At 41.2% G+C, this 13,826-nt stretch overlaps 1 protein-coding gene across 1 annotated transcript; it reads left to right on the forward strand.

Annotated features, from left to right (window-relative positions):
* The first annotated feature begins 1,542 nt into the window (after positions 1-1,542).
* Positions 1,543-12,498, forward strand: ak1 (adenylate kinase 1). The gene is made up of 7 exons (XM_049021429.1): positions 1,543-1,689; positions 6,394-6,441; positions 8,623-8,658; positions 9,164-9,327; positions 11,106-11,222; positions 11,314-11,505; positions 12,408-12,498. The coding sequence occupies exons 2-7, from the start codon at positions 6,435-6,437 to the stop codon at positions 12,474-12,476; spliced, it is 585 nt and encodes a 194-aa protein (XP_048877386.1). The 5' UTR covers positions 1,543-1,689; positions 6,394-6,434; the 3' UTR covers positions 12,477-12,498.
* Positions 12,499-13,826: the final 1,328 nt, after the last annotated feature.

Raw genomic sequence — 13,826 nt, forward strand, 5'->3', positions numbered from 1 at the left:
CATCCTCAATTTCTAAGTTTTTATCTTGGATGCATTTTGGAGCCTGAATTTTTGTGTAGAACCTGTATCTGCCTTTACTTTGCTGGCCCACTCTCAGCTTTCATGCCACACCTGCGGTATTAAGTTTTTAATGTAAAATATGACACACTGGTCATCAACTGTCTCAACATGCAAAACACTGGCATGCAGATACACTGATCATTTGTGGCAGATAAAGTAAATGCCTGCGATGCTGTAGTCAGCCGGTTATGTTTCCGAACAGACAGGCGCAGTTGCCTCCGCTGCCCTTTGCTCTCTCTACTTGCATCCAGACTCGCTTCAGTTCTGCTTTCTGATCACGAGCTTTTTAGGTCAGGGGTAATTCAGTCATGACAGTCCCATAATTCACTAAATATATCGCAAATTTATTGGTTTTATAACAAAAATCATGACTTTATTCAAGTGTTAACAAAAATATATATATCGTGTTAGAAAAAGGCAATAGGTTTAAGTAAAACAATTTCAAATAGTAATAAATTGAAACCCAAACTATAGTTCTTAAAGAGATACATAAGAGTATGACAAATTTACAAACGAGAGGAGGCCATTCAGCCCATCAAGCTCATTTGGGGAGAAATCTAAGACCAGGAATCATTTATTGTAGCCCTACGTTGCACCCTTTCCAAGGCAGCAATGTCCTTCTTAAGGTAAGGCGACCAAACCTGCACACAATATTGTAGGTGGGGTCTTACCAAGGAATTATATAATCGTAGCATCACCTCCCTTGACTTAAAGGCTGTTCTGGGTTAAAAAGTTGTTTGAAAAACAGGTTTTTTTGGCTGCTTTGTGATTAGTTACACATTTGCAACAACATAAAATGCCAATAATAGAAAAATGGCAACAGCTGAATTAATATGTTAAAAAACACACTTGAAAATGTCCGTGCAGATTCTGTTGCTTGTCAACTGGCTTTTCTTATGAAACAAATTTGCAACATTTCTACAGAATTAAGCAAAGCGTCCCAAGACTTTCTGTGAGTCTGTAAGTCAGTTTGTTCACATGCAGTTTAAACAAAACCATGACAGGGTCAAGATTCAATGGCGACAACCAAACAAGGGTTTTTAAATTAGATTATGTGATAAATGTCTGTGTGTGGAAGGTGCTACCCTGTGTTTGTTTTTGTCGCTGGGCCTGTACTTTTGCTGGGCGGATCTTTGTCACCCTCAGTTCACACTCAGAAGCTGAAACACATTTATGCCAAAAAAGAGGAACTTATTCTTGCGTTACAAACATGTTTTGCTGATCTGACACAGCCAGGACAGAGACACAGTACCAGAGTGCAGCCATGGCATTTCCTTACGAACTCAAAAGAAGCTAAACCCCCCCCCAAACAATGCTCCCTTTCGTTACAAAACCCCCACCCCCCTCACAGTCCGAAGCAGCAGAGCTAGAAGTTGAAATGCAAGGGAGTAGCTTGAGTAACCAGTTCCTCTGCTTCACAAGAAGGACAGTATCTCTGAAGCCCCACCTCCTCTCCCTCCCTTCCTCTCCGGTTGCCAGTTTCCCCACAATGCACTGCACCCTTGAGCTGCTCGACGCTCTGTATAAAGGCAGCCAGGAGAAGAGGGAGGGGTGCCGAGCAGGAGAAACACTGCTTAGACAGGCGGGAGCCGGGGGAAACCTCACTGGAGAGTCTCAGCGCTGAAAGAGGTCAGTGCCGGAGGATCGCTAGAGTAGGACGACTGCACAGATAGTGAGATTTGGCTGACAGCATCGAGCGGTGGGGGAAAGAGATTAGCCAAACCAGGAAAGGCAGATCCCTGCAGCACGGGGTCTCAAACCCCGATTAAGCTTTTTATTCTGAGAAAATGGAATGCCATTACAAGGAAGCGCTGTCTCACGCCTCATGCAGTGCAGGCCCCCCCAGATAAATGATTTCTGACTGGGTGGGTGCATGGGGTGTATAATATGTACACATATTAGATGCAAGGGTATGGCAAAGAGGTGCCCCTGGAATGCAGGAGGGCGTGCATGAACGTGTGAAGGTCTGGGGATGGGTTTGCCTCGCAAATGCACAAGCGTGCCGCGAGATTTTAAAGGGGACGCGCCAGTGCACTCAGCGTGCCCGCAGTACCGCTCGCCCGGCTGCTGTACCGCAACCGCAAGGTCGCCGCGCATTTCACCGGCTGGCTCTGTTTACGTCTCTCCGTCAGGACCGCCGGGCGTCACCGACACGTCTGTTGCCATGGCGACGTTATAAACCTCGCTTGCACATGCCTAGTGATGTCAAGCGAATGCTCACTGGGGGGGCATGCGGTCCAGCGGCCATAGCAACCATAAACACGATATTGCTTCGCTAAATGGCCGACGGCGAGAATGCAGCGCGCAGACGCCTGCAGGACACGGCTGCCGGAATATCTGTCTGCCGAGCTGAGAGCGTCTCTTCCGAGGCGCTTTCTGACTGCTGACGTGACTCGAGCAGCTGCAGCACCCCAGCCTTTTTTTAGCCCCGTGGCATGTCTGAGGGCAGCGACGAGGCCCACGGGACAGACTCTCAAGCTACGGTATTAACTCACTTTACCAACCGCAATAGGAAGCTTATCACAAGATTTTAAGCCATTTAAAGTCTTTAATGGAATCTTACTCAAGTCATTAAAAAAATTACACAAATATTGCACCGTGTGGTAACATAATCACCATTTATAAGTTATTGCATAATAGATTTTTAATGATCAGCATAAATTTGTGTCGTAAGACATTAATATAATATAAATAATACTGAATACTAGGAAAGTTGATGTTTTTAAAATATAAAGTGCTTATGGACAAATTTAGCAACTCATTCAGATGCATTGCTTATTATTTACTGTATTATAGTATGTAGCAATATATTAACTGCATAAGGGAGATTCTGAAGCCTGCTTGGTTTGTTTTTATTAACCAACTGCATCATGCCATTGCCTGACACCATAACCACTGGAATGCAGTTTAACTATGTGACCCAGGGCAGCAGCTGCAAAGGTCTAATGCTATTGCAATTCACATTTTAAATGTGAATTATTTAGTGGGAAAAGAAATATACTCTCAAGAAAATGTATTAGTGTAAACATGCCCTATGGTTTCACACATCAGGAGACAATTGATAATTGCTGATAAGACTTATGCTAGGGCATTTTGCTATTTTTTAAGACATCATTCTCAAGTATCTAGAACGATATATATTTAGAGAACAATCGTCCGCTAGTGCCAATAGACATATTTACACGAGATTAATTTTTGGGAAAAAATGTGTCTATATGAAGTTCTTTGAAATTCTGTTTCGGAAGTGCAACTATGGCGGACAAAAATAGAATCCTTGACTTACCCCAGACGGATATCCCATCCGCATCCCAAGCACCTGCCCACTGGCCGTCACACCCCCGTTTATAAGGAGAATTTGCCTGACATGCCCAGGACGCTGGCATTACGGTGGAACATTCCATAATTGGCCAGGGAGGGAGTCTCTGCGAGGTGCGGTCCTGACTCAGGGTTTCTGGTGACATTTGTAAAGACCACAGGGTCACTGCAGTGCCCATAAAGCGTATACAGCAGGGAAGGGAACCGAGCCGTGACCTCACAGGGTAACACGACAGTCTTCGAAGCCTTAAACTAAGAAGCAAGACACTAAATATGTCCTAGTTGCAGACTTTTTTTCATAGCGGTTAGAGTCCAGAATTTGTCAGTTTAACTTGGTCATTAGTTCTGAAGCTCTAAATTGTATGCTTAAGAATCTACGGTATATCATGCAAAATGAAATATTAAAATATTGTCAGGATAATAACATAGTCTGAAAAAACATAATTGCTAAATATCTGAGTAGTTCCAGTACTTGAAAATGTTTGTACATTATCTGTAACTGTGGTTTACAGAGAGTAAGAGAGCTGTCAGGAACGTAACAGCACGCAGACTTGACGTTCAGCATGTTTTCACAAATTAAACGCTATGGAATTTGCATACAGCCCCTTTAGATAAAGCCTATTTGGGGTGGCAAATTATTCAAATCAAAATGTCACACAGCACCAGAAAACACAGATAACATTTATGCACCCGTGACGCGAAGAAGGATAAAAAACATGTGCAGTTCCTGAAATGCAGAAACCTGGGGGAGTCTATTTAACTTGCGGCTTCCATTATTTAAGGGGAAAGGGAGATGCTGGGGTGTGTTGCAAGAGCAGACATTGTGAGGGTCACCGTGACTTGGGATCTGGTTACTGAGGCCACGATTGTAAGAGGCTATACCAAGGGAATCGGATTCCCTGAGGACCAGTACAGGAAGGAGAGGAGAGATGAGCAGTCAAAGTATGAGCGAGTCACAGGGATTCTCTCTATCTGTAGGCCAAAACTGATTTATTGTAGGATTTTAGTTGATTATAAAGTGCACAAGGACAGCTCTTACAATTGCTGGTTGCTTCATCTATGTTTTATAAGTCATAGTTCCTATTTCCAGGGCTGCCAAATTTGATCAGCTAACCGGTGGGAGATTTTAAATTTGAGAGAAGTCTGCACAGATATGCACATACATTTGCATGTATAAGGCAGTTTTATTTTCTGGTAATAAAATAACAGGTCTGGATGCTGTTCAACCAAATAGTTATTTCAATATTAGTACAAATGGCCATAGGTGGAAATTAGCGGGAGAACATTTTACACTGGATTCGAGAAAACACTTCTTTACACAGCATGTGGTTAGAGTATGGAATAGCCTTCCTGTTAATGTAGTGCAAGCTAAAACCTTGGCTTTCTTTAAATCACAGCTAGATAAGATGTTAGCTCTGAGCTATTAGTGTAATTTCTCTCAAATGAGCTTGATGGGCCAAATGGCCTCTTCTTGTTTGTAAATTTCTTATGTAAATAGGGTTTGCTACTGGAATGTTTGGACGTAGCTAATTTTAGGTTTATGATGAAATAATTTAGATTTGTTGTAAGATTTCCTGAGTGATTTCTTGAGTCTGAAAGCGAGTGTCATGCCAGATTTGTGAGAGTTGGCAACCCTTGTAGATCTGGTTATGGATGGTAAGAACACGTCCCTACCAATATTTTGGGGGTACTGTGTATGTTTAGGGAGACGGGGGGGTCCAGGGCTGATTTAGTCCCCACCAATGCTAAAACCCAAACCAACACCCTTTATTTCACCTAAAATATTCACATTTCCCCAAGAACAAAAGTAAATATGAATGATCAATGTTTTCTGTTCATCTTTTGACTCCCTGTATCCCACTGATTCTCTCGTCTGTTCATTTAACACCTATGGAAACCTTGCCAATTCATGGGGATCCCCACTGGCCTTTGCAGGCTAAGTAACTGACTCCAGCTACCATAAGTCATTAGAGTGACCACATCTCATATTGCTGATTATTTTGTAACATGGGTGTGTGAGTCACTCAAACTTACATTTAACTTGCAGAACTCCAGACATACAGATTACTATGGGATGAAAAATATTAATAATTCACTTTTTGTGAAGTTACAGTATTGGCAGTCATTTAGATGTGAAGGTGCAAAGGGAATGAATGTTAAGTAGGCCTACAATTCAACATTGCTCAGTGCAGGCGGCGGGGGGTGGGGAGGGGTGGGTATTGTAAAAGTATGGATGTTGGAAATTCAGGAGTACCACGCAAGGAAGGGTGGGAAATTGGGAGAAACCCGTGGAAATTAGGAGTGTTGTCAGTCATTGATTTCACTTAAATCACATTACTTTCACCTTTATAACATTATGCATCAATAGATCAGCAACAATACCTATCTTATTTTATTTAGAATTTAGTGATTAATTGTATATGTAATATCCCATCCAAGCAAACGTAAATGGTGATGTTCTGAAATACCAGCAATATCCTGAAGTGATTAAAAACTATTTATTGTTTTCTAATTGCCGGGATATCTTATCAGCAGTGCTGGTATCAACATTTATGCTAAAATGAATATTCCGCATGCCTTTGTTATTAGAATAAGACACCAATAAAACATTTACAAGACAGGTTAATCTAGTTATTGCACAATGTTTCACTAACAAAGCAACATAAATCGCTGTTAACACTATTACGTTGATAAAATCCCTTGTTAGACCTAAAGACAGTTGATGCAGTGTAATAACACTTCATGGTTAAGGAGCATAAATTGAACAAAATACTGTATACAGAAGGAAAGGCTTATTTAAGAATAACTTTCAAGAGGTACTTCAGACCACCACTGTTTGCTACCTTGTTGTACTTTTGACAAATAAACTTTGATTTGATTTGAGACCGATAATTAAATCGGTCTTTACGAGAAGTAGTCAGCTAAGGCTAATAGGCCTAAGTTCAAGAAACCTTGCAGTATGAGGGTATAACAGACATAAATATCTTAATTATCCTTTACATTTTTTCCTCTCTCCAGGGATTTGAGCTGGAAGAATATCTCGCACCTACCAGGACACCATGGCAGGTAAATATCTCCTTCCCAGGTTGTTTCACATGTCGCTCTGAACAATTAAACTTTGGAACAATTACTGGCATGGATCACAACTGTTGAAGGAAATTGTTGATAGTAAAGCTTCCATTATTCTCAATAACTAATACTGAACTTAGAAGGAATACAGAAATGCGTCCAAAACCAGCAATATCACTGCAAAGCCAGAAGAACATAACTATTGCAACCTAATTACTATTCTAAATAATACATGTTGTAGATAGAGACCACAAGCCCATATCTATAATGTTAATATGTAATAACGCCTATTTAGAAACAGTCAGTGATATAAAAAACTGGTAAAGTTGTCAAAGCCTGTGACCATCATATTATTTCTGATTTATAGATGTTTCCATATATAGCAGTAAATGATATCTGTAAGATTAGGTACAGGCGGGGGGCTGAGAGTGCCCCTTTAGCTCGAACAAACGATTGAATGTGCTTTTCTGGAAATACTATAATATTTCAAATATAAAATTCAAGATATAATGTTGTATATGAAACATTTATGCTGCCTTTCTTGTTGGTATATTCTCTGCCATCTATTGCGACCTCTACTGGAGATAATTATACTACAGGTATTACAAAACCAAAACCGAAGTAAAATACTGTTAGGTAAACCGACCACGAGAAATGAAAACGAGAGGCAGGATGCAAATTTGCTTCTGGGATACGTAATAAGACTACTGCCAAGCTATTCATCATTTTATCCTGGCTGGGGTTACTGGACTGCATGCATCCCGCACAGGGAACTCAGGCACAGAGACACCACATAGTCTGTCTGCTTGTCTTTGGACTGCTGGAGAATGGTGGAAACCGCCCCAGTCAAAGAGACCTTGCAAATGCCAAAAGGGAGTTTGAATCCCTCCACAGTTTAGCTGAGGTTCAAACTCCCAGTTCGAACTCAAGATACTTATATTAAATTCTCTAGTTCATTCTGCGGCTCCCTCTTCTAGCACTCCACGTAGAAGGGAATGAAATGGTACCACTTAGAATTAGACAGAATATGATGTCTGCTCCCTATTCATACTCAGAACACCACATGACTCAGCTTGACTGTCAGAGGGGTATAATTTAAATCAGCATATTTTAAAAGGAAGAGACGACCCCATTCTGCAAGACGTAGTTATTTAGCACATTCACACGTATTATTAAGAACTATAAAAGTTATGAGAATACATTTTTAATATATGAAATAAATTACTGTATAGATAATTCTGGGGACAGAGAAAGAAACCAACCAATTTCACACCTGACTGAGTCTTGAGTTTCTCTCAGCAGTAGGCCGGACCATCAGGCTCAACAAATAATCAAGACCTTCACATATAAACAACATAATTAGTACTCTATTAATACTCTATTAATTAATACTTCAAAATTGTCATACATTCTAGACTAATACGGTAAAAAGGTGAAAGAGGTGGAAAGTTCGGGTTCAGAAAGTACAAATCCAGACCAAGATTTTGTTTCACTCAGCTGGTTGGCGGAAGCAAAGTCTCGGCCTGGATTTGTACTTTCTAGACCTGAACTTTCCACTGCTGGTTAAATGCTAATTATGGGGCCTGTTTTTAGAAAATGACTTAACTTGTTCACAGTAATAACTACATATAACTGCATGTTGAGCATTTCTAGCGGATGTATTTTCAAGTAAATGTGGGATGTGTGTTATTTCCGCCCGACTTGTGCTTGGATTTGTGGGGAGTAACAGTAACAGACAATAAAAAAAACACATGAAAATCACTCCCAAATGTGTTTACATAGCTGATGCAGGGCAGCTAAAAAGTTTCTGTAGTCAGGGTAGGTTGCCATGTGGCTGTAGCAACCGTCACCATGGTAACATGCCACGTTTCACTGTCTGGCCTCTGAAGCAATAAGGGACTCGCCCTAGTGCTCTAAAAAGATGAGCTGCATGCAAGCAATGGGAGGCAGCTGCTCAAACGATGCTTCTGCTCGTCCTTCGGGGACGCCAGGTGAAAGCACTCCTCTGTTTGACTGGAACAGCTTGTGACACCTGTTAACAACAGTCCAACACATCGCATAAGGTTTTAAATAAGGATTGGAACTACTGCGGACGGTATTTTCACAATCCCATAAAAGCCTGTCAGAAAAATGCCTCTGAAACGCACTGATCCACAAATATTTCTGCCTCACTTTCAGACAAACTGAAGGACAGCAAGATCATCTTCGTTGTGGGTGAGTGGATATTATCGACAATTCGTGTATGCCATTAAAGCGCTTGTAAGGTATTCCGTCATCTTAACGAACCACCAAATTTTGTAAGACTCAGAAGTAGCATTTAAAAAGATTATCAGAACATTTATTAATGTGCTAAATACTTGTTGATAGTGTATAACAATCTGTTTAAAACATCTATATATACTTAACAATATATGTGAATGCACATATTAAAATTAACATAGTAAATGCATTGACCATTTCACTTCATGTCTTTCTTGGAACAGTGATGTTGAACAAGCTCATAAACGAGCTGCGCCCGTGAATCGGCTGCGCTACATTTATTTTTATTTTTAGGAGTCCCTGTTGCTATCCATACTTTTCTGCCCGTTCCTGGGTCTGAGCCAAAGCTGGAAATCACGATAGACGATGCATCAATAACTCAGTATCAGAGGGAGAGAGAGGGGAAAAAGATCGTTTTCTCTATGGAGTCACATAATCTGAACTGTTCTGTCCTGCCAAGGCGGACCGGGCTCCGGAAAAGGGACGCAGTGTGAGAAGATAGTAACCCAGTATGGCTATACTCACCTCTCTTCTGGGGACCTGCTCCGTGCCGAGGTCAGCTCTGGATCTGAGAGGGGCAAGCAGCTGTCCGCCATCATGCAGAGGGGAGAGCTCGTCCCGCTGGTAGGGGAGAGTACCAAAACCAACGGTCTCTGGCATGTCCTTCTTCGATTGCATTATCTATCTATCTATCTATCTATCTATCTATCTATCTATCTATCTATCTATCTATCTATCTATCTATCTATCTATCTATCTATCTATCTATCTATCTATCTATCTATCTATTTCGGGGGGGGGGGGGGGCAGAACTGAAATAAAAAGGTCACTTTCATGGGGGGGTCCACCCATCTACCCATCTTACATAGACTTATCCTGGACTGGATTGTGAGGTATATTACATAATTTTAAATACGTTGTGTACATTCTTTGGGGAATAATGACCTTCTTTTTCAAAGGGACAATATCTATCCAAGTATGTGATGATCAGTCATGTTCATTGTTGCTGTATATTCATAATCATCAAATCAGCATCATATATGGCTTATGACTTATTTTCTCAAGATATTTACAAAGTAATGAATGCTAAACTTCTGGAAGAATCTCTTCTGCATAACCCCTGCCCCCCACCGCCCCCCCCCACCCAGGCAAACCCCTCCAGAGGATCCTGTGGCCCATGTGACATATTAGACCTACACCCGACCCCAATGCCTTGCGCGCCTGGAGCCCCTTAGTGTCCCATACGGTTGACGTGGAGCCTTCAGTCCTGCTCCGGATGAATCTGCAACTGCAGTTTAGCACAGATAAAAATAAAAAATAGAAGAAACAAACGCAAGCTGACTCTGCCTGTGACTGTGTTTAATGGCTGGTTCATTGACATTTAGCGAAGTCCCAGATTGCTGCTAAATTAGTGGATGTAACACTCTGTGAGCACATGACGTGACATTTTCAGCCAGGGGCAAAAACACTGAAGACTAAAGTGTTGTTGCTTCCCTCTTTTGATTCTGTTTTCTTTGAACTGTCCCACAAGTAGCTTAGATCCCGGCTTAGTGGTATAGCTATAGAGCAGAAATGATTAATCGGGACAGCATAGCCTGTGTTAGCTTCTCCCTCAAGTAAGGCCTCGCAAATCGTTTTTTGCCGAGTGACCTGCTGCACACACTCATATTTAACAACGTTTTATATCAGCGGCTTGTCAGTTCGCACCTGATCAAGCTCTTTAGTAATGGCCAAACGAAGCTTCATGAACCATTTGCTGTACTTTCTGACCCCACTAGATGGTGCTCTTAGCTTGCTTTAGGGCATGTTTTTTTTAAACAGAGAGCACCATCTAGTGGGGTCAGAAAATACAACAAGTGGTTCTTAAACTTTCCTTTGATCATCACTACAGCCAAGCCTTCCTTGCTTCCCATTGGCTCACTGATATTGCTTGGTCCACCTCGCTGTTTGTTGTTTTGGATTGGACCTGAAATACTCTCAAATATGGACACGCTGACAGAAATGAATGAATGCCACATGCCTTTGGCAGACAATTCTGTTCTTCCGTTCTGTTGCTCTCTAGATAGTAGAAAATTATTTTAATGGAGGATGGATATGAATAGATTGTACTGAGACTACCCTGCAGACTGTAACCCTACAAAGACTGTCCTATGCCTTGTGCCTTATGCTGCCACAGATAAGCTAAATAGTTGACTGGAGGTAGGATGGATTATAGGGAGTCAAGTTGTGGAGGAAGGAGTTGTTGTGATATTTGGTGAGATACTTTATTGAATTGGCCAAGCACTGGGAACCTTTCAGTTAAAATCTAGCACCTGACTGACGCCTTATGATTTTACTTTTGATGATCTGTCTGGGGGTGGGAATTTTGGTGCCCTTTTTAATCTGTATATCTGTATTTTCAGGACACTGTTTTGGATATGATAAAGGAAGCCATGATTGCCAAGGCCGACGTGTCCAAGGGCTTCCTGATTGACGGTTATCCCCGCGAGGTGAAGCAGGGCGAGGAGTTTGAGAAGAAGGTACCCAGACTGAGGGACGTCTTGTTGTTACTGGTGTAATGATCAGCATCACAGATGTGTTCTGAGACGACCTGTGGCCATCGATTGACAGATCGGGGCTCCCAGCTTGCTGCTGTACATTGACGCCAAAGGTGAAACCATGGTGAAAAGACTTATGAAGCGTGGGGAGACCAGCGGTCGTGCTGATGACAATGAGGAGACAATCAAGAAGCGCCTCGACCTATACTACAAAGCCACTGAACCGGTGATTGCTTTCTACGAGGGACGCGGCATTGTCAGGAAGGTGAGCCTGTGGTGGTATTCTGGGGCTTTTTAAAGGCAAAGTAGGCGGGATTCGTTTGCGCTCTCAGTCACTGTTTGGATACTCTGAGTTGTCAATAGTAAAGCAACCAACAGAATTGAGTGACACTGTTTGAGAATCCTACCAATTGTGGATTACAAAATTTTCATATTTGGTTGGATCATTGCTGCAATGTGAGGGAGAATATAATTTGACTAAATTACTCAATTCAAAATGAATTTGAAAATTTAGCACCAATATTGTGCAGGGTAGAGACCACTTGTAATCATTTTGAAACATTAAAATGAATTTCAGGTTTTTGTATTCATGTCTAATACTTCACGCAGAAACAATACTTGAAAGTTCCACTGGGGGGTGCTGTATAGTTACGTTCTTGTAATAATTGAAATACTTTGAACCAGTAGATGTCACTGTAAGTGAATCTTGCTTTCGGTATTTATGGGTCTAATATCTTAGGTACACAAGCGCGTTTCATTATTTTTAACTATATCTAATCCAGAAAATGGAATTTGTGTAATTTAATTTTACATTCACACGTTAAGAATTCCCAGTATATATAATCTGATTTGGGTGATTTTATTTATGGTACATGCTATAAAAAACAAATTAATTTAGAATATACAAGCTCAGTTGCCTAGCAACACTATATATTTACTTGGAGTTCAGTGTATATGCTGTGTTGATTTAATGATTTAATATGAAAAATACATTAATACTACACTTTTATGATTCAATAAAAGAAAAAATGTCTCCCTTACAGGCTAAAATTGTGAGCTCTGAAGCAACCGAGTCTTAAAACATATACTGTGTACATGAAGGCAGTATTTTAGTTAAAGGGTTACTGCGTTATATTCTATCTCACTGTACTTTCCCATCTTTTGCAGATTGATTCAGAAGGTACTGTGGATGCGGTCTTCAGCCAAGTTGTCAAAGCCATCGAGTCTATGAAATAAAGGCGCCACAAGCGGAAGAATTTTCTCTTTTGTTGGCCTTTTTATATTTCGCTAATTACATGAACAGCCCACCAAATGTCTCCATGGTTTTTTGTCAGCCCTCCCTTACCTCACAGCGCCCCCTAGCTGTATTATATCAACTGCGGGTGCTGCAGTGCAACCTCCGAAATGCCCATCGGCATCTTCCTGTGTTGCTGGCCTTTGTTGTCCATTTCACCATGGGTACTTTTGTTTGTCTGGCTGTTTGGCTGTCATCTCTCCGCACGGCACTTGTTTTGCCTTCTGCTGTTGTGATGTCCCTCCTAAAGTCCGTTTTTGGATGTTACCGGAGGTGCTTGTCAACCTCTGTTTCTGTTCTGCTCCCATTAAATACCACCTTTAATAATAAAAAAAAAAAGGTCTGTTTAAATCCTGCATCCCTGTCCCCGTTCTCGTCGTATCTGCCTTTGGGGAAGAACGGAGCAGGACCCCAGAGACTGGGCTGACCCTTGGGTTCTACTCATGGGTTCCTGGCGTACATTTTGGGACACTCCGATGTGCAGAACCGGTCTCGCTGACGCTAGCTGTTTGTAATTATAGCAGCTGTCAGCTCCTTGCGCTAGCTTGGCTGTGCGATGCTTGCGGTGGGTGCATACATAAGCAAGTGAGGTATATAGCATTGGGCTTCGCAACCAATGCAAAAAAAGGCTATTTTTTTTCTGGAAAGGGCACTTACAGTACTTTATCTCTACAGTTATTAATAGTTAACAATACCATCCTATTAGTGTGTCCTTTTGCTTTCAGGGACAGCGGGGTTTAATCTTCCTGTCTCTTAGTTAGAAGAAAATGAAAAAACAAAAATGTTCTGGGAGAAACATAATCAAAGCTATGTGAATCAATTTTGTTTACTTATTTGTTAGGTACCCAGAGTACATCTCTTTAAAATGCGTTTCATTGACTAAATTGAAAGCATATGGTGAATCTGGAATAATTGCTTTTCCTAATAGATGTCTTCAAAATAGAGTAACCACTAAGAGCAAATATCTGGATATCTGTAAATGAATGTACAATTCAGGTGGTTGGTAAATTAGAAAATTACTTTTTTTTTGGGGGGGGGGGGGGGGGGAGGTGGAGACAGGAGGGTGAATTAGTACATAAATATTAAAATGTAAATAAGAAATCTTTAAAACTTTTGCCCCGTACATTTTACAACAGCCTATTAATATTATCCTACACCTAATTAATAGCTAGACCAATCAATGCATTGTGCAGTGCATAGCTTTCATCTTAGGCGATATAAAAGACCACCTTTGTTAAGATGCCTCTGAACAGATGTTTTTTTAAGTTATAATTCAAACTGCACCGAAGCGT

This window comes from Brienomyrus brachyistius, chromosome 7 (assembly GCF_023856365.1).
Source record: "Brienomyrus brachyistius isolate T26 chromosome 7, BBRACH_0.4, whole genome shotgun sequence".
NCBI lineage: Eukaryota > Metazoa > Chordata > Actinopteri > Osteoglossiformes > Mormyridae > Brienomyrus > Brienomyrus brachyistius.